At 43.7% G+C, this 21,585-nt stretch overlaps 1 protein-coding gene across 1 annotated transcript in view; it reads left to right on the forward strand.

Annotated features, from left to right (window-relative positions):
* The window catches only part of FRY (FRY microtubule binding protein), a 314,552-nt gene that overhangs the window by 79,000 nt on the left and 213,967 nt on the right, over nucleotides 1–21,585 (forward strand). The window contains exons 3-4 of the mRNA XM_023740362.1: nucleotides 184–237; nucleotides 16,981–17,120. Of these exons, the coding sequence (XP_023596130.1) occupies nucleotides 184–237; nucleotides 16,981–17,120 (194 nt within the window). The remainder of the gene's footprint in view (nucleotides 1–183; nucleotides 238–16,980; nucleotides 17,121–21,585) is intronic.

Below are 21,585 nucleotides of genomic sequence, written 5' to 3' on the forward strand. Positions count from 1 at the left end.
GAGAATAAACTTCTCTTTGTTAAAGCCATCCACTTGTAGTGTTTCTGTTATAGCGGCGCTAGGTGACTAAGACACTCCTTCGTCCTATAAAGGGAGAAAAATAGTAACAACAATGGCCATTCTTGATAAAAGGTTAAGAGCCTCTAATAATCGTTCTTATATGTATATTTTTTCTCTCTCTAGGAAAAGCCACTGACAAAATCTCTACAACGTGGAGAAGACCCCCAGTTTGATCAAGTACGTGATATGTTATATGTGTCGTCCTGTTTGATCAAGTATGTGATATGTTATATGTGTCATCCAGTTTGGTCAAGTACGTGATATGTTATATGTGTCATCCAGTTGGATCAAGTACGTGTTATGTTATATGTGTCGTCCAGTTGGATCAAGTACATGATATGTTATATGTGTCATCCAATTTGATCAAGTACATGATATGTTATATATGTCATATACTGGGTTTCATTTATTTCAAAATGAACGAAAAGCAAAGGCTGGGCAGTAACTCTTGGTATGTTGATGAATGGCCTTAAAGAGGATCTGGATATGTGGTCTGAAGAACTGGGCCTGGTTTATCTCTGTTCCTGCAGCATCAGCAATTATGGCTTGTAGTAAATTTTCAGTCACTGTCTGTTGATTTGAACTGGAAGGAGCTGGAATGATATGAGTAGGCCCTCAATTGATTTGTTTCCTAAATCTTTGTATACCAGAATTAAAGAAGCTGAGAAAAGATAGTTTAAAGGAAATTCCATTAAAAATATTTAATGATATCCTGGAACATAAACAGCACTATGTAATGCTCAGATTCCTGCACTAGGATGTATTCATGTTTCTATCCAACTTTTTTTTTTCAATACCTACTATTTACTTAAGGAGCCCTGGTGACATAGTGGTTAATCACTCATTTAACCAAAAGGCTGGTGGTTCGAACCCACCAACGGCTCCTCGGGAGAAAAGACCTGGCAATCTGCTCTGGTAAAGATTATAGCCTAGAAAACCCTATGGGACAGTTCTACTCTATCATATATGGTCACTGTCTTCATCTGAGTTCTCTAAAGGATCAAAGCCAGTGAAGAATGTAGAAATATACAGAGAGAAATTTCCTTAAAGGAAATGCCTTACACAGTTGTGGGGGCTGGCAGTCCCAAATCCATGGGTCAAGCGAAAGGCTGAAGACCTCTGCTGGTTCATGGGGTTGCGGGGGCTGACAAACCCAAAATCTGCAGGTCAGGCATCAGGCTGAAGGTTCTGCTGGCTCATGGGGTTGTGGGGGTTGGCAAATCAAAAATCTGCAGGTCAGGTGGCAGGCCGGAGACTTCTGCAGACGTACGTCCCAGGAACCAGGGGTCAGGAAATGAGAAGAGTGCAGGGTCAAGAGAGAGCAAGCTCTGCCAGAACATCCATTTATATACTGGAGGCAGGCCACACCCCCAAAGAAATTCCCCTTTCAACTGATTGGCTGCTCACATCACATAACATCATGGAAAGTGATTACATTGTATCACATTATAGAGGAGCACCCAGTCCAGTGTCTGCCAAACCACTGAGAATCATGGCCTAGCCAAGTTGACACTTGTCATTAACCATGACAGTCACTGTGAGTCAGACAGCACCCAACAACAAGAATACTGTTTACTTGACACAGTGCTAAGGTCTGGTGATACAAACCCTAAGACAAGGTGTAGCTTTTCAAGAATCCATGTATCTGTGAGAGGGAAACCATCTAAGCAGTAATTTCAAAACAGTATAGTAACTTAGATTCTAGTGGAGAAAATAATGCATGAATAAAACAACTTAAGACAGAATAAATGCAAAGAAAGTCCTTTGAAAATAGATGAGGACTAGGGTTATGGATTGAATTGTGTCCCCTAAAAATATGTGTTGTAAATCCTGACCCCTATACCTGTGGTGGAGCTTCGGTGGCACAGTGGTTAAGCACTTGGCTGCTAACCAAAAGGTTGGCAGTTCAAATCCACCAGCCACTCCTTAGAAGCCCTATAGGGCAGTTCTGCTCTGTCCTGTAGGGCCGCTATCAGTCGGAATCGACTTGATGGCAACAGGTTTGGTTTAGTTTATACCTGTGGTTCTAATCTCATTGGGGAATGGTTTTTTTTGTTATGTTGAGAGGCCATATCAGTGTAGGGTGTGTTTTAAGCCAGTCACCTTTGAGACATACAAAGAGCAGACTGGGACAGAGAAGAGAGCAATGTTTGGGGAAGATAGATGCCATGCCACATGGAGATCTCCGAGGAACCGAGCAACAGACGCTGAAGAGACAAGGACCTTCCCCCAGAGCCAGAGGAGAGAGAGAGAGCTTTCCTCTAGAGCTGGCAACCTGAATTTGGACTTCTGACCTCGTAAACTGAGGAAATAAATTTCTGTTTGTTAAAGGTAGCCGTTTGTGGTATTTCTGTTATAGCAGCACGAGATAACTGAGACAGCTGGTAAAAGGACATCCAGCTATCAACAGAACAGACCTGAGGTCAGGGTCTGACAGGCCTGAGTAAGCCGATTCAGGAAGGCTTCAGATTAGTCTAAGAATGATGGCTAGCCGGACGTCACAGAACGTCAGAGATGTGTTTGTGGTATTGCCCTGAACAACTGCCATTCTCCCTCAGAAACATCGCCTGGTGCCGCTGTCAGAGACACAACTCTGCTGCGTGCATCCCGGACTCATCTAATATGGCAGATTTTACTGTCTTACGGAGAACACAAGGAGCCCTGGTGGTGCAGTAGTTAAGCTCTTGGCAGCTAACGGAAGGGTTGGTGGTTTACACCCACCTAGCAGCTCCATGGGAGAAAGACCTAGCAATCTGCTCCCGCAAATATTAATAAAAAAAAAATTAACCCATCGCTGTCGAGTCAATTCCAACTTATAGCAACCCTATAGGACAGAGTAGAGCAGCCCCACAGGGTTTCCAAGGCTGTGAACTTTACAGAAGCAGACTGCCACATCTTTCTCCCGCAGAGCAGCGGTGGGTTCAAACCACCGACCTTTCAGGCAGCAACTGAGTACCTAACCACTGTGCTACCAGGGCTCCTTCCTATAAACATGACAGCCTAGGAAGCCCTATGAGGTAGTTCTGCTCCGTCACATGAGGTCACTAAGAGTCCAAGTCGGCCAGACGGCACCTGACAACAACACAAAGACCACCTGGAGAACACGTTTTCCATACGGTTTTGAAATTGCCTGTAACGCAGGAGCCAGAGGGACTTTCCCTGGCTGTTAAAGCCCAGACTTGTGTGATCCAGAAATGTAAAGGCTGGCTGTAGAAACAAAATCCCCCATTTTCTATTTTACGATCTCTTCACCAAGGAAGGCCTCACAAGTTGGTGCTCACGTCTAACCTCCCAAGGTCACTATGAATCTACATCAACGCAATGGCACCTAACAGCAACAACAAGAGCACCGCAAAGGTGCAATAAGTTACATGAGACAAACAGTTGTAAGCTGCATGATGTTTTTCCATTGAAGCATTACTTCTACTTGGTTTCTTCAAATGATTTCCTACAATCAGTGTAAGTTATTTCCTCTTTGAGGAGTAAATTATGATTGTGCCCCCCAAAAAACAAGACTTTTGCCAGAACAAGAATTCAGGTCTTGCTTTTCACAGGTGAATTAATTGTCTTATATATTTTGTCTTAATATACTTTGGTGAGAAGGGAAAGTAGGAGGGTAAAGAAGACAGGATAGTCTCATAGAGTCCTCGGGAGGAAAGCATTTCAGGAGGAACCTGGTGGTGGCATTGTTGTCAGACGCCGCCGAGTCGATTCCAGTTCATCATGACCCTATGTGACACAGTAGAACTGCCCCATAGGGTTTCCAAGGCTGTAATCTTTATGGGAGCAGGTCACCAGGTCTTTCTCCCATGGAGCCACAGGGTGGGTTTGAACTACCGACCTTTCAGTTAGCAGCCAAGCACTTAACTGCTGGGCCACCAGGGCTCCTGCTAAATAGTGTCATTTTCTCAAGAGACTTCAAGGGAACCGGGAGCAGAAAAAGGCCATTGGTTTTACCACTGGGTTTGTCCCTGCTGACCTGTTAGATAAGGTGTCAGTATCCTGGCAAAAACAAAAATGAGGTTTCAGGGATCAAGATGAGAGTCAGCAGGGAGGAGAGAGAGGAATCATCACGAGTACGTCGCTGATTGAGAAGCTGGCCGGAAGAAGGACGAGTAATGGGATGATCGCCGGGAGAGCAAAGTCCAGTGAGGGCTGTTTGATGGAGCCTTTTCAGACAGAAGGGAATCGAGCTTAAAGCTTGACCTGCCTGCCAGGTGTGTCGTCCATTTTTCACTGATACTTTCCTCAGTGCCTTCTTTCCCCTGGCGGTTGACATCCTGAGAGTCTGACTCGTGGGTGAGTTCCACACTATACAATTGCTTTATTAATACCCTTTCCTGGTTCTGGAATACTTGCTGTCCTCACGGTCCTTCGCATTTGGTTTGCAGTAAGCTGCTGCTGGCAGCAAACTCAGGGAGCATCTACCACCTTTCTCCTGTGGGTCTAATGTAGGGCAGGCATTTGATGTGCAAGGTGCAGTAAGTATTTGCAAGGTATAACTGTCTGAAAGGTGTAGGCCAGGAGGCACTGTACTCAAACCTGCTGGAGTTATAAAAGTGTGGTTACATAAACTAAATTACAAGGATGCTAATGGAGGCCCAAGGAGACCCGTGGGGCAACGGTTCAGCTCTCGGCTGCTTACCGAAAGGTTGGAGGTTCAAACTCAACCAGCGGCTCCAAGGGAGAAAGACCTGGTGATCTGCTCCCGTGAAGATTGCAGTCTAGGAAACCCTATGGGGCAGCTCTACTCTGTCACATGAGGTCGCCATGAGTCGGAATCGACCCGACGACACCTAAAAACAGCAGTAAGTGTTTGCAAGGTGCAGGCCAGGAACCACTGTATTTACACCTGCTGGAGTTAGAAAGGAGCCCTGGTGGCGCAGTGTTTAACAGCTACAGCTGCTAACTGAAGGGTCAGTAGTTCAAATCTACCAGCTGCTCCTTGGAAACCCTATGGGGCAGTTCTACTCTGTACTATAGAGTCACTCTGAGTTGGAATTGACTCAATGGCAATGGGTTTGGGTTTTTTGGAGTTCGAAAAGCATGGTAACATAAACTAAATTACAAGGATGCTAACTGAGGCCCTGAGAGTTTGTGCTTGGATGAGGGGTAGGTGGGTTTTGTTTGTTTGGATTTGTTTATAGTATTCCTAGAAAGCAACATTTCTCAGCTCTGATGAGTAAACTTCTGTCATCGACATCTGTCATTAACTTAGCCTAGGAGCCCTGATGGCGCAGTGGTTAAGCACTCAGCTGCTAACTGAAAGGTCAAACCCACCCAGCAGCTCTGAGGTAGAAAGGGCTGGTGATCTGCTCCAGTAAAGATCACAGCCTGGGAAACCCTGTAGAGTGGTTCAGCTTTGTCACTTGGGGTTGCTGTGGGTCATGATCAACTCAGCAACACCCAACGACAACAACAACCATGAGCCCCAATCCCTTTCTGTGACTGACCACCCCCAGGACTCACAACTGGGGCATGTGGAGGGACACATGAGACATCCACCAAGGACAGAGAGGGTGGACAGATGCTAGATTCCACTGCAGTCAACACAACAGACATTTACTGAGCTCCCTGACTCACCAGAAATGCAAGTTCAGGGGTTGTAGGTGGGGAATGAAAGACCTGGGCAGAGTTCCTGAGCTCGAGGAATTCACAGTGTCCTGCACCAAGGAGGGTAATGCTATATTAAAGGAGCCCTGGTGGCACAGCCGTTAATTGCTCAGCTGTTAACCAAAAGGTTGACAGTTGCAACCCACCCAGAGGCACCCAGGAAGAAAGGCCTGGCAATCTGCTTCCCAAAAATCAGCCATTGAAAACCCTGTGGAGCACGGTTCTGCTCTGACACACATGGGTTGCTGTTAAGCAGAATGAATTTGACAGGTTTTTGAGGTTTTTTTTGTGAGCCACACACTTTATAGCTTCTCATTTAGTCCTTATACGTCCCCAGTGAGGTAAGTATCCTCCGAGCCAGTTTAAGATGAGAACAGAGCTTCAGAGAAGTGATGGTATGGCCAGCCTCAAACAACTAGTTAGAGGCAGAGCTGTGACTTGAGCCCAAGGCTGACTGATCTCCCCAAGGCACTGGTGACATTATGACGTCATTGTGGGTGAAGGCACGGTGATCACATGCGTGGTTCAGCAAACATTACTCTGAGTTGTAGCTGTTTGCAGTTCAGTGTGACTTATAGTCTTTACTGGTGTCAGCTCTATAGGTTCCAGATCATTTCCTCAAACGTTGTTAGCAACTTCAATTGGGGTTTTCTTCTAGATATTATGTGTTTTGTACTTTTGTGGCCCTTTAGTTTCTTAATAAGTTAAAAAACAATGCTCTCTATGAACAGGAAATGCACAGTAAAACAAATCTATCTGTCTATAAAAGAGCTACAATAATCTTCCTAAGAAACAGGTGCAAATCTAGTGTTTCAACCATGATTCTAATGCTACAATTCTATGAAAATCTATTCAAAATGTATAAATGAAAAATATAAACCCATTGCCGTCAAGTCCATTCCAACTCACAGCAACCCCACAGGACAGAGTAGAACTGCCCCATAAGACTTCCAATGCTGTGATCTTTACTGAAGCCAACTGCCGTATCTTTCTCCTGCAGAGCGGTGGTGAGTTCCGACAGCCAACCTTTTGACCGCCAGCCAAGTGCTTTAACCACTATACTATTTTGGGCTCCAGTGAAAAATATAAGCAATTAGGAATTTTAAAAAATCAACTGGCATTAGATTTATATTAGTGTTATTCTTTCATTCTTAAAATTATTCTCCAGTGGAACAGTGTATTCTGTAAAGTGGGCCAAGATGCTAAAATCAAATAACGATGCTGTTTTCTGAATTCGCAGGAAACATGTATTTAAGGTGTAGAATTTTTGTAATGTTAACTTTTTGTAATAAATCAGTCTTAAGCCATTGGTTTCTGCCATTACTCACCAAATACTGCAGTCTAGCAACAAGACTATATGGGATGTAGTAAAAAATGTGTTTTAATTTAATCGGTCAGTATTTTGTGGTGTTATAGAGAGTACCCTGGCCTGCACTTTGAACTAGTTTGAGAAATCAAACCATCAGTGGACTTACTTTAAAATTATTTCTTGAATGCACCACTCTTGACAAGTCAGCCTTAGTACTATAAAATATGGTTGCGTCCTCTTGAGTAATTAGTCCAATATTTATGCATGAAGTTTCCCTCTTTGCATTTAGCAAGTATAATAAAATGCTTTTTATGAAGAATTAATGTCTTAGCTCCAGCATAAAGGACAGTCTCTTTCAGCCTGTTTATACATAAAAATGCCAAAATAAACATTTACAAACTGCGTTCAGTATCCCCCTACACCACCACCCCCCAAAAAAGAAAACACTAGAATGAAATAGTGGTGTGATCCAGTGCGTTCCATCCCCTCATGCTACAAGGACCTAGCTCATCTATGAGGGAAGAATATCCTCATTTACATGCAACAAGAGCATCTTTGTAAGTGAGTCCACCCGCTCTCAGCAGCAGCACAGAGCTGGAATTCATCTCACCATTGGACTGGCTTCCTGTAAGTCAAGGAGTTGAGTAACCAAGGAGCCAGCTAGGCCTTCCTCCCTTCCTGAGCTTTGAGGGCCAGGTCTTTGCAGATTCCACCCTTCCTTCCTGGATGCCTAGGCTCAGATGGGCAGTAACAGAACGATGGAAAAAACACACACATCCATCCACCCCTACTGACCTTTAGGCCTTTCTAAGATGGTCTCAGTCTACGTGCTGTGGAACGTACGCGCAGCCGATGTCACACCAAGAATGGCTTCAGGGTGGCTTTTTAATGGGTAGATAAAATTACTATAGCTGAGGTTTGGGGAGCACTGTTGACGTTCTGGTGGCACAAGTGGTTAAGCGTTTGGCTGCTAACCGAAAGGTTGACAGTTCGAGCCGCTCTTTGGAAACCCCGTGGGGCAGTTCTTCTCTGTCCCGTAGGGTCGCTATGAGTCTGAGTTGACTCGTCGGCAATGGGATTGGTTGGTTGGTTGGTTAGTTGACGTTCTATAGAGAGTGTGGGTTATATCTATGTGCATATGATGTGCTATGTCCAGAGATGTTTAGGAGGCAAACACCAGCTCATGTCTCCTTTATAGCTCAATACTTTGGACATTTTATCAGGAGGGACCAGTCCCTGGAGAAGGACATCATGCTTGGTAAAGCAGAGAGTCAGCAAAAAAAGATGAAGACCCTTAATGATATGGATTGATACAGTGGCTGCAAAAATGGGCTCAAACACAGCAACAGTTGTGAGGATGGTACAGGACCAAGCAACATTTTGTTCTGTTGTACATAGGGTCACCTAATAACAACAGTGAATAATGGAAGGAGCCCTGGTGGCGCACTGGTTACTGCTGACCGAAAGGTTGGCGGCTCCGTGTAACAAAGATCTGGCTATCTACTTCCCTAAAGATTACAGCCAAGAAAACCCCATGTGGCAGTTCTGCTCTGTCCTCTAGGGTCACTAGGAGTCAGAATCTACTCTACGGCAACGGGTTTAGTTCCCTATTCAAAAATCTTCAGGGGCTTTTCCGTTTTCTGGTAAATTCATTCATCAGTATGGGGGGGACATAATTAACCTCCTGTAACACCTGAAGGAGAGCAGTGGTGGGTCAGTGGTAGAATTTTTGCCTTCTGTGCAGGAGACCCAGGTTCGATTCCCAGCCAGCACACCTCATGCACAGCCGCCACCCATCTGTCAGTGGAGGCTTTCGTGGTGCTATGATGCTCAACAGGTTTCAGCGGAGCTTCCAGATGGAGACGGACTAGGAAGAAAGGCCTGACAATCTACTTCTGGTAATCAGCCAATGAAAACCCTATGGATCACAGTGGTGTATTCTGCAACTGGTCGTGGGGATGGCGTAGGAACGGGCTGACTCTGTGGCTGCTACAAAGATTTAGTTCCAACTTGAACTTTTCACGTTATTTCCCTCCGCTCTGGTATACCAGAGCTTCCGCACCAGCCAGTACTTCCTCTCAGTTGGCTGGAAACCCTTCTCACAGTAACCCTTACAGTCCTCATCGACAGACCGTTATTTTGCACCTTCGTTGTTCAGGCTTTCCTACCTGGGGTCTTTGCTTACTTTTCTCTTGACTCTGTTAAAAATCAAAACTCAAAGAAATTGAATCATAAGGTTTCTTCTGAGCAGTTATTCTACGTGCGTATAAAACCAAACTCAGACCCACTGCCGTCGAGTCAATTCCAACTGATAGCGACCCCATAGGGTTTCCAAGGCTGTAAGTCTTTACAGAGCAGGCTGCCACATCTTTCTTCTGCAGAGCTGCTGGTGGTTTCGAACCACTGACTTTGTGGTTAGCAGCTGAGAGATTTAACCAGTGTGCCACCAGGGCTTCATATGCATTATAAGGAGACCATTCTAATTCCCCCCCAAAAAATGCAAATGGCTCTAAGTAGGCTGGTTACAATGAGGCTGATAGAGGGAAAAGGAGGGAGAAGAATAGAAGACCACCCACTGGCTGATCTTAATGTGATTGATGGAACCCTGCCTTCCCCCTTTACTGAAACCCATTGATATCAGGTCACAGGGTGGTCTCTGGCCCTCCACCCACCTGCTTCCATATCTTTTTGAGGTTTAAATCAGGAGAGCCTAGAGTCTCTGTCATTAAATCAGGAGGCAGTGGTTTTGTTGTGACTGTCCTTTGCTAACAGACCAAAAAAGCCCAGGGCTTGTTGATGTGTTGTGAGGTTGTTAACCATTGTCATAGGGCAACGTGTACTAACTGTTTAATGAGAAACTATTTTGTTCTGTAAGCCTTCACCTGAAGTACAATTAAAAAAAGAAAGAAAGAAAGAAAAAAACCAGTGCTGTCGATTCCAACTCATAGTGACCCTGTAGGACAGAGTAGAACTGCCCCACAGGGTTTCCAGGGAGCGGCTGGGGGATTAGAACTGCCGACTTTTTGGTCAGCAGCCAAGCTCTTAACCACTGCGCCAAGACAGAATTACATTGCTATAGAGCAGCTCCTGGCAGAACCTAAATCAATACTTGTGTAGTTTGGGTCAGGCTTCTTAGGTTAATATTTGGTTTTGTGGATAAGAAAAACCTTAAAACCCAGGTAAGACGTCTGTTATTAATTTTCCTCTTCAGCAACTCTCATCTCAAGCTTCTACACCTTCTGAAAAGGCCCAGATAAAATCCTGCCTTAATGTCTCCTGAACTCCCCCGCCCCCTCCTTCCCTCTAGTGACCCGGAAGCCCTGGTGTCAGTGTGCGTCTTGAATCACTAGTGGAGCTTAGCCTGTTTAGATCCCCCGCTCCACCTGACCACATAATGGCGCACGTCAGTAGCTCCTTTTTGTGCGTCTGTCTGCTCCCCAGCTAGGCGCTGAGCTCCCCGAAGGCAGGTTACGGTGGACTATTTGTATTCCTTTTCCTCTGTCACCTGTGATGGTGCCTGATTAGCATGTAAGCAACCAAGATCCGTGGGTGACACCAGCGGTTTGCGGTCAGTTGCTAACCTAAAGGTTGGCGGCTAGAGCCCACCCAGCAGCTCCGCAGAAGAAAGGCCTGGTGATCCACTTTCCTAAAGACAACAGCCAAGAAAACCCTATGGAGCACAGTTCTACTCTGCAGCACACGGGGTTGCTGTGAGTCAGGATCGACTCGAGCAGCGGGTTACTATTTCCCAAGCACTGCAATGAATTGAATTAATCCACTGAAAGATGATGCTGGTGAAGCCCAGGTTCATAAATTCATTCCCATAAAGTCAGTTACCTCTCTCGGTCTGTGGTCTGGGGGTTCCTGGGAGGTGCAGACAGTTAACTCGCGAGGTTGGTGGTTTGAGTTCACCTAGGCGTGCTTCGGAAGAAGGGCCTGGCAATCTACTTCCAAAAATCAGCCATTGATAACCCTGTGGAGCACAGCTCTTCTCTGACACACATGGAGTCACTGTGAGTCATATTCTCTGGCCTATAGTCTAACACTGTGTCTTCCATCATGACAAAGACGATTTTGCTGACCAGAATTTTTCTGATTAGGACAGTAATGTACTTCCTGGTTAAAATGACACACCCAACATAGAATGGAAATAAAAACCACACATAATTCCACCACCCACTTACAAACACTATTAATATCTTGGTATATTCCCTCCTGGTCTTACTTTATGTATATGCATATTTATGTGGTATCTATACCAAGTTGAGGAGCCCTGGTTGTGCAGTGGTTAAGCGCTCAGCAGCTAACTGAAAGGCTGGCGTTTCGAACCCACCAACCACTCCATGAGAGAAAGATGTGGCAGTTTGCTTCCATAACGATTTAAAACACCCATTATCTTTGAGTCGATTCCAACTCATAATGACCCTGTAGGACAGAGTAGAACTGCCCCATAGGGTTTTCTAGACTGTATTCTTTACCGGGAGCCCTGGTGGTGCAGTGCTTAAGAGCTCAGCTGCTAACCAAAAGGTCAGCAGTTCGAATCCACCAGCCACTCCTTGGAAACCCTATGGTGCAGTTCTACTCTGTCCTGTAGGGTCGCTATGAGTTGGAATTGATCGGTGGCAATGGGTTTGGTTTTTGGTTTAATCTTTACGGAAGCAGACTGCCAGGTCTTTCTCCCTTGGAGCGGCTGGTGGATTCAAACCACCAATATGCTGGTTAGCAGCCAAGCACTTAAGCACTGTGCACCAGGACTTCTTTGTAAAGGTCACAGCCTTGGAAACCCTGTGTGACAGTTCTTCTCTGTCCAATAGGGTCGCTATGAGCCAGAATTGACTAGACAGCAGTGGGTTTGGCTTGGGTTATACTAAAATAAGATCTTACCAGCTAAACGGTTTCTCACTCCTTTGTGATTTAGAGTATCATGAACATTTCATGTCATTAAATATTTTTGAAAGGTGATTTTAATGGTTTCCTAAATACAAAAAAAAAGTGTTGCCATCAAGTTGATTGCGACTCACAGCGACCCTATAGGACAGAGTAGAACTGCCCCATAGGTTTTCCAAGGAGCAGCTGGTGGATTCGAACTGCTGACCTTTGTGATTAGCAGCCAAGTTCTTAACCACTGTGCCACCAGGGCTCCAGGTTTCCTTCATAGTCTACAGGAAATGGATGTACCACAGTTTATAGGGGCATTTACATATCCTTGCACATTTATTGTATTTTACGCAAAAAAACAAGTGCCTTCTATGTTTGCCTTCCCCCACATAAGCGTGCTATGCTAATTTTTTACAGCAACATGTTAAAAACAATTGGCATAGCAGCGCTTATGAGAATACCTCGTGGAGGGAGGGCGAGGTTGGGAAACAAACAGAAGACACTCATTATTTGCGTAAAACCACAGTAGGTTGTTTCCATGGTTTGGTTAGGAAGTTATGATACCCTGAACATCCTTGCTCGTCTCTATGTACTCGAGAGAAATCCGTAAGAGTGGGCCAACTGAGAATCATTTTTATTAGGTTCTTGGTATGTATTTCCCAATTACTTTCCAGATGTGTTATGCCAAATTTTTATTTTATCAGCAATGTATGAACATGTCCATTTTATTGCTATCTCGTCAGCACGGGGTATTATATTTGCTTTTGTTGTTAGTTAAAGGAGCCCTGGTAGCACAGTGGTTAAGCACGCAGCTGCTAACCAGAAGGTCGGCTGTTTGAACCCACCAGCTGCTCTGGGGGAGAAAGACCTGGTGATCTGCTCCCTTAAAGATTACAGCCTTGAAATCTCTGTGGGGCAGTTCTACTCTGTCCTATAGGGTCGCTATGAGCCAGAATTGACTCAACAGCAACAAGTTTCAGGTTTTTTTATTAGTTAATTAGATGATGAAAACCCAACTGATTGTGGTTTTTATACATTACGGTTACAAGACCTTAGTCATATACGTGTTTTGCAGATATTTTCTCCCAGTTGGTTGCTTATCTTTTCAACTCTTTTTTTTTAACAGTATCTTTCTAACAGCAGAAGTTTTTAATTTTGGTAAAGTCCAACACATCAATTTTTTTGTCATGGGTTTTGCTTTTGGTGTCATAGCTAAGAAATTGTGACTCAAAATGCCCAAGATTTTCTCCTGTTTTCTTTAGCGTTTTCATCGTTTTCAGGCTCATACTTAGGTTCATAATCTTTTTTGAGTTACTGTTTGCATACGGCAAGAGGTGTGGGTCGAGACTCATTTTTTGTGGTGGTTAGTGAAAGATGAAAGGAGCCCTGGTGGCGCAATGGTTAAGCTCTCAGCTGCGACCTGAAATGTCGATGGTTCAAACCCCTCAGCAGCTCCTTGGAGCAAAGACCTGACGATCTGTTCCTGTAAAGATGACAACCTAGAAAACCTTATGGGGCGGTTCTACTGTCGCATGGGGTCACTATGAGTCACAGTTGACTCAATGGCATCCAACAACAACAACAAAAGATCAGGAACCTTTCCTGGAAAGGAAATGAGAATAACTGGCCTATCAAAGGCCTGTTTGGTGTTTAAAGAAGAGGGACAAATTTGCCTTTTGTAGTTATATAAGGTCTTCTAAGTCCATGCAGTAAATGTAATACATGGTACATTATTGCTACCTATTCAAATCTTGAGTCTAATTCAGGACACACCTCAATTATTGGCAGAAACTGTACACAATATTACCACTTAGGTTATTTGTTTAAGGAATAGATTTGCTGATTTCACCTGAACAATCAATGCAATTATATTAGTTAATACGTTTACTCAGACCACAACTATTTTTGAGGACCTGTGAAGTACAAAGGAGCCCTAATGGCGCAGAGATTAAGCACTCCGCTGCTAACGGAAAGGTCAGCGGTTTGAACCCACCAGCCACTATGAGGGAGAAGATGTGGCAGTTGGCTTCTGTAAAGATGTTGTTGTTAGGTGCTGTTGAGTCGGTTCCGACTCATAGCGACCCTATGTACAACAGAACGAAAAACTGCCCAGTCCTGCACCATCCTCATAATCGTTGTTATGCTTAAGCCCATTGTTGCAGCCTGTGTGTCGATCCGTCTTGTTGAGGGTCTTCCTCTCTTTCGCTGACCCTCTACGAAGCATGATGTCCTTCTCCAGGGACTGATCCCTCCTGATAACATGTCCAAAATATGTGAGACATAGTCTCGCCATCGTTGCTTCTAAGGAGCATTCTGGCTGTACTTCTCCCAAGACAGACCTGTTCGTTCTTTTGGCAGTCCATTGTATATTCAATATTCTTCACCAGCACCACAGCTCAAAGGTGTCAGTTCTTCTTCGATCTTCTTTATTCATCGTCCAGCTTTCACATGCATATAAGGCAATTGAAAACACCAGGGCTTGGGTCAGGCACACCTTAGTCTTCAAGGTGACATCTTTGCTTTTCAACACTTTAAAGAAGTCTTTTGCAACAGGTTTGCCCAGTGCAATGCGTTCTTTGATTTCTTGACTGCTTCTTCCACGGGTATTGGTTGTGGATCTCAGTAAAATGAAATCCTTGACAACTTCAATCTTTTCGCCATTTGTAATGATGTTGCTTATTGGTCCAGTTGTGAGGATTTTTGTTTTCTTTATGTTGAGGTGTAATCCATACTGAAGGCTGTGGTCTTTGATCTTCATCAGTAAGTGCTTCAAGTCCTCTTCAGTTTCAGCAAGGAAGAGTGTGTCATCTGCATAATGAAGGTTATTAATGAGTCTTCCTCCAATCCTGATGCCCTGTTCTTCATATAGTCCAGCTTCTTGGATTATTTACAGATTGGATAAGTAGGAACCCTTCAGTGTTGCAACTCGAGGCCTGAATTTTTTCTTCAATTCTTTCAGCTTGAAAAATGCCAAGCGTGTTCTTCCCTTTTGGTTTTCTATCTCCAGGTCTTTGCACATGTCATTATAATAGTTTACTTTGTCTTCTCGAGACGCCCTTTGAAATCTTCTGTTCAGCTCTTTTACTTCATCATTTCTTCCTTTCGCTTTAGCTACTCGACATTCAAGGGCAACTTTCAGAGTCTCTTTTGACATCCATTTTGGTGTTTTCTTTCTTTCCGTTCTTTTAATGACCTCTTGCTTTCTTCATCTATGATGTCCTTGATGTCATTCCACAACTTGGCTGGTCTTCGGTCATTAGTGTTCAACACGTCAAATCTATTCTTGAGATGGTTTCTAAATTCAGATGGGATATGCTCAAGGTTGTACTTTGGCTCTTGTGGACTTGTTCTAATTTTCTTCAGCTTCAACTTGAACTTGCATGTGAGCAATTGATGATCTGTTCCACAGTCAGCCCCTGGTCTTTTTCTGACTGATGATATTGAGCTTTTCCATCGTCTCTTTCCACAGATGTAGTTGATTTGATTTCTGTGTATTCCATCTGGTGAGGTCCACGTGTATAGTCGCTGTTTATATTGTTGAAAAAAGGTATTTGCAATGAAGAAGTCGTTGGTCTTGCAAAATTCTATCATGCGATCTTCAGCATCGTTTCTATCACCAAGGCCGTATTTTCCAACTACCAGTCCTTCTTCTTTGTCTCCAATCACCAGTAATTATCAATGCATCCTGATTGCATGTTCGATCAATTTCAGACTGCAGTAAATTAGTAAAATCTTCAGTTTCTTCATCTTTGGCCTTAGTGGTTGGTGCATAAATTTGAATAATAGTCATATTAACTGGTCTTCCTTGTAGGCTCATGGATATTATCCTATCACTAACAGACACTAAGCAGCTGTACTTCAGGATAGATCTTGAAAAGTTCTTTTTGATGATGAATCCAACGCTATTCGTCTTCAATTTCTCATTCCCAGCATAGGAGACCATGTGATTCTCTGGTTCAAAATGGCCAATACCAGTCCATTTCAGCTCACTAATGCCTAGGATATCGATGTTTATGCATTCCATTTCATTTTTGATGATTTCTAATTTTCCTAGATTCATACTTCGTACATTCCATGTTTCGATTATTAATGGATGTTTGCAGCTGTTTCTTCTCATTTTGAGTTGTGCTACATCAGCAAATAAAGGTCCCAAAAGCTTTACTCCATCCACGTCATTAAGGTTGACTCTACTTGGAGGAGGCAACTCTTCCCCAGTCGTATTTTGAGTGCCTTCCAACCTGAGGGGCTCATCTTCCGGCACTATATCAAACAGTGTCCTGCTGCTATTCATAAGGTTTTCACTGGATAATTGTTTGCAGAAGTAGACCACCAGACCCTTCTTCCTAGTCTTAGTCTGGAAGCTCAGCTGAAACCTGTCTGCCATGGGTGACCTTGCTGGTATTTGAATAGTGGTGGCATAGCTTCTAGCATCACAGCAACATGCAAGCCCCCACAGTAGGGCAAACTGACAGATGCACAGGGGCCCGTAAAGGTGTACAGCCTTGGAAACCCTGTGGAGCAGTTCTGCTCTGTCCTATAGTGTCGCTATGAGTTGGAATGAACTCAGCAACAATGGGGAAGAAGTACAAGGTCCTGTACTAGATGCTGTGGGAAAATAATTTCTTTGTGATTCTATGGATCACCTGTCTGTAATTAACATCTGATTTCTACAATGATAGGGAATCAAAGTAATTAATTTTCTTGAACCACAAAATTATTATTATATGAGAAACATTTGTCAATATTAAGAATCTTGGGTTCTTCTTGTTGTTGTTGGTTGCCATCAAGTAGATTCCAACTCACAGCAACCTCGTGTGACACAGTAGAACTGCCCCAGAGGGTTTTCTTGGCTGTAATCTTTATGGAACCAGATCACCAGGTCTTTCTCCCACTGAGCTGCTAGTGGGTTCGAACCACCAACCGTTCAGGTTTGCAGCTGAGCTTAACTATTGTGGCATCAAAGCTTCTTGGGAATATACTAATAAAGAATATTAAATAAGGGACTGTGATAAATAAGAAAATTTTGTGAATGTCACTTGGAGCTGTTTGTAAAGTTGAAAGTTTCTCAGTAATGGGCAGTGCCACCCAAACCTTTTAATCAACTATGTTTTTCTCCATAGGTCATCAGCTCAATGAGTTCCCTGTCTGAGTACTGCCTACCTTCCATTCTTCGTACGTTATTTGACTGGTATAAAAGGCAAAATGGTATTGAGGATGAATCACATGAATACAGACCAAGAACAAGCAATAAATCAAAAAGGTACATTTCTATTGTGTAGGAATGGTTTCTTTTTTCTTTTCTTTTGATTTCTTCTTTTTTTTCCCCTTTACTCTTTTTTTAATTTTAATTTTATTTTTGTGAAAATAGACACAGGAAAGGATACAGTGTTTCAACAATTTCCACATGTACAAGTCAGTGACATTGTTTACATTTTTCAAGTTGTGCTACCATTATTGATATCCTTTTCCAAATTATTCCACCACCATTAACGTAAAGACACTGCCTTCTAAGCACCCATTCAGACTTTCAAGATGCTGTTGTCAGTGTGATCCCACATAATTAAATCTTTCAAAAAGCACAATGCTCAAAGAAGATATACGTTACTAATTAGGGTAAACTGTTGTTTGGTTCAGAGCCAACTTCCAGGACAGGTTTTGGTTTGAGGTTTAAGGTTTGAAGATTATCTGTGTAGCGCTTGGGGTCTTTAAAGCTTTAAGCATCCATCCAAGCTACAACAGTAGGTCTCCAATCACCTGGAGTAGCAGAGGAAGAAGGAGAGTCAGAAATCAGAGGATAAAATGCTGTCATTATGAACATCTGCCTCCTTTGCCATGAGACCAGAAGAACTAGATGGTGCCCAGCTACCATTACAGAATGTTTTGATCTAAGAGTTTGTGGAAGAATCCTGATGAAAAGCAGGGAGGGGAATGGAACAGAATTTCAAATTCTCAGTGAAATCTAGAACTTCTGGAGCCGTTGAGGCTGAATGAACACCCCAAACTATTGCCCTGAGATAATCTTTAAACCTTGTCTTTTCTTCTTAAGAAACGTAAATCAAGTTGTGAGGCTTATAGGTATTCTGCCTCTACCCATAGATACCTGGCAGCCATGCAGGGATCACCTGGTCTGCAGCACTGAGCACATTTTGAATACTTGGTCTCTGCTGGCCGTTACAGATTGAAAATTCATTGTTGTCTTTAGGTGCCATCGAGTCAGTTTCTACTCATACCGACCCATGTAATAGAGTATAACTTCCCCATAGGGTTTTCTAGGCTATAATCTTCATGGAAGTGGATTGCCAGGTGTGAAAACGGCTTGGGGGCAATGTCTGACCTCCTCTAAGTTCACAAGGGGGAAGGAGAACCAAGATCAACAACCCAAGACTGATTCCTATGCGGTAGAGTCAGGCATGCCTCCTGTCTCTACCATTTTTATCAATTCTGACACCAATTGTCCCCCCCACAGCACTCCCTACATCTCTGCTGAGTTCGGTAATTCATTGCAATAGCCACACAGAACTCACAGACCATACTCATGATTATGGGGTTTATTAGGGAAGTAACAAATTACAATTCAGGCTCAGGAACACTCAGGATACAGTTCTTCCATCAGGACAGCCTCTTCCCAGCTGCACGCACACCTCTCTCTGGCCCTGCGTCTCTGCCCAAAGGCACTCAGCCTTCTCTCTCTGGGGGCCGGGAAGCCAACCATGCCGTCTCCGGCTGCCAGGTCTCTCCTGCTGGTCTCTCCTTCCTTGGAGGTGGGGGACTCCTCCTCTCTGCTCTAGAATTGGCTCTCTTTTAGGGCAAAACTGACCAATCCCCTTGATAGGCCACAATTACCCTATCACACAATCACCTGGGTGGGAGTTACAGGACAGGGCTAGAAAGGCCACACACAAAAGTAATTAATCGCACCAGGACTTTGTCCCACCAAGCCACTGGGTGGGTTCAAAGCCCCAACTTTTCAGTTAGCAGCTGAGCACTTAACTGTTGCACCACCAGCGCTCTTTGACAATTCAGCACAGGGTCCTCAGTTTACCCTCTCTTTGCCAGTCTACACCTGGGCCTCCATGACCTGCATGGGGTGCCTAGAGGACGTTTTGGCCGCCGTTGGCGGCCCCTTGAGTGCTCAGTGCACTATAGTGGAAAGAACGCTGGGCTGGAAGGGGGCTGGAGTCCTGGCACTGCCACTGATCTCCTGTGTGACTTTGGGCAATTCTCCACCTCTCTGTACCTCGTCTTCAGTCTGACGGTGTTTGCTGGGCTGCAGCAAGTTCTTCGGCTTCCCCACACCTTCAGTAAAGTAGGCTGGACACATACAGAACTGAACGGGTTGCTGCTTCTGCCACTGTTAATATTCTGGGATATTGTAGAAATGAAAGGAAGAGTTTGAGTTCTACGTTTGGGTTAATACCAGGGGAGGGAGGCTTTAAAAAAAATGGCCATAATTTGAGAACAAGAACCCAGGAAGAAGAAAACCAAGGATACAGGTGGCCATGTGATTTTAAACCCTTCGAAATTTGCAGGGGAGCCTTGGTGGCTCACTGGTGAAGCTCTTGGCTGCTAACCAAAAGGTCGGTGGTTCAAACCCACCCAGTGGCTCTGTGGGGCAGAGACCTGGCACTCTGCTCCCGGAAAGATTACAGCCTAGGAAACCATATGGGGAAGTTCTGCTCTGTCACGTGGGACCACTTTGAGTCGGAATCAGCTCAGTGGCAACGGGTAACAGGTAGAGATGTGCAGACGTCTTGGGGGGAATCTGTCTAGATCGTAAGGGCGAGAAGGCTGCTGCACTTGACGTCTGTGGTCCACGACCAGGTCTCATTTACTCCTCAGTGACTCTGTGAGGTACGTTCTGTTACTTACCCTTACTTTTCACCCCAGACAGCGAGTCACCTGAGTTTCAGAGCACTTAAGTCACTTGTCCAAGGTCACACAGCTTGGATAATGGCAGAGTCATGATTCTAGACCAGATCTGTTTGATTTGAAAGCACATGTCCATAACCACTTTGCAAACTGCCCCCTGAAACAACCGCCAGTGGAGTGGGCACAGGCCTGAGGTGAGGGTCACCTCGGTGCTCAGTGTGCTGTGGTGTGAAGACGCGGGGCTGGAAGGTGGCAGCAGTCCTGGCGCTGCCGGTGATCAGCCGCGTGACTTTGGGCAGCTCTCCACCTCCCTGTGTCTTCATGAGCAAAGGGAGGAGGTTAGCTTACAGGACCTCCTACTTCCCTTCCAGCTGGGAATTCTCTGTATTTATTCTGCGATCCTGTCCTCTGGTGGGTTTGAAAAGTGGAACTTCCTTACCGCACAACCAACTTCAGCAGTCATAAAATTCCAGATGCTCAAACAGTCAAATTAATGTGCGTCCCACAAAATTCTAGGTAAATATATATCATTTCATAAGGAACCCTGGTGGTGCAGTGGTTAAGCATTAAGCTGCTAACCAAAAAGTTAGTGGTTGGAACCCACCCAACAACTCCACAGGAGAGAGACCTGATGATCCGCTCCCGGAAAGATTACAGCCTAGAAAACCCTATGGGGCATTTCTCCTCTGTCCTATAGTGTCACTATGAGTCAAAATTGACTTGACGCACACAACAACAACGACGTATATCATTTCATATATTTGAAATCAACCTACTTGAGCCAGAAAGTGAATATAAGAAAGTTTAAAACACTTACCTTTTTTCAGAAAAGAAAGGGATTATTTTAAACAGCTAGATTTTCCCACATGAATCTATTGTGTAACTTTTTTATGGTTTGAAAGAAAGTAAACTGAAACGAATCTCTCAGAAAAACACACATTAACTACTTCTGGTGGATGGTTTATCTCTCTTGTTTTTCTTAACAGCCCTAATACTTTAAAATATATGTATGTATATATGTAAATAGACTTCTCTTGAAATTAAGGACATGTAATTTTACCAAAATACATTTTATCTGAACTTGTATTTTAGCCTCATAATAGACTTGAGTTATGTGAGATTCAGTCATTTATCATTTTGTTTTGGGGAGAGATTAATAACTTTTTATTGAATAATATTTTTGGAGTTGAGAAACAATTTTTTTTTGTAAAGATATAATTCACACACCATAAAATTAACCGTTTTTTAAAGTGTGCAATTCAGTGTTTTTTTAGTATATTCATAAGGGTATGTATGCAACCAACAGCACTATCTAATTCTAGAATGTTTTCATTACGCCAGAAAGAAACCCTGTGTCCTAATACGGCCTTCTCCCATGAATACTTTTTCAATTTACCAAATAAAATTTGATCATTAAAATTTCAGTTCTGTTTCTGAAAATGGTTCCGACTGTGTGATAAAAAAATTAATGGGATCGTTTTATTGTTTCTCCCATATTACACGTTGGCTTATGAACCGATATTAAAACTTTTCGGCATTGGCGGCGGGGCAGGTTTAGTGAGTTAGATTAGTGACTTTTAGTTGTGTTCTTCCTCTTACCAGAATTTTACCAAAACTAGATTTTCTTCAGAAGTTTATTTCTTGATGGATTGATAGTGATAGGTTTTTAAATCATGTTGCTGATCATTTTCAGGTCATAGTAACTGCTGAGGTGAAGTACAGAAGTGAGACTGTGAAATTCGATTTAGCAACATTTTAGTTGGCATTTGAAAGTTTAAAATAAGAGAGAGAGAATGTGTGTTTAGGAGAAAGCTAGGAGAGTGAGGCTCTGCAGACCTCGATGTGGCTGATAATAC

This window comes from Trichechus manatus, unplaced genomic scaffold, assembly GCF_000243295.1.
Source record: "Trichechus manatus latirostris isolate Lorelei unplaced genomic scaffold, TriManLat1.0 scaffold00153, whole genome shotgun sequence".
In the NCBI taxonomy this organism is placed as follows: domain Eukaryota; kingdom Metazoa; phylum Chordata; class Mammalia; order Sirenia; family Trichechidae; genus Trichechus; species Trichechus manatus.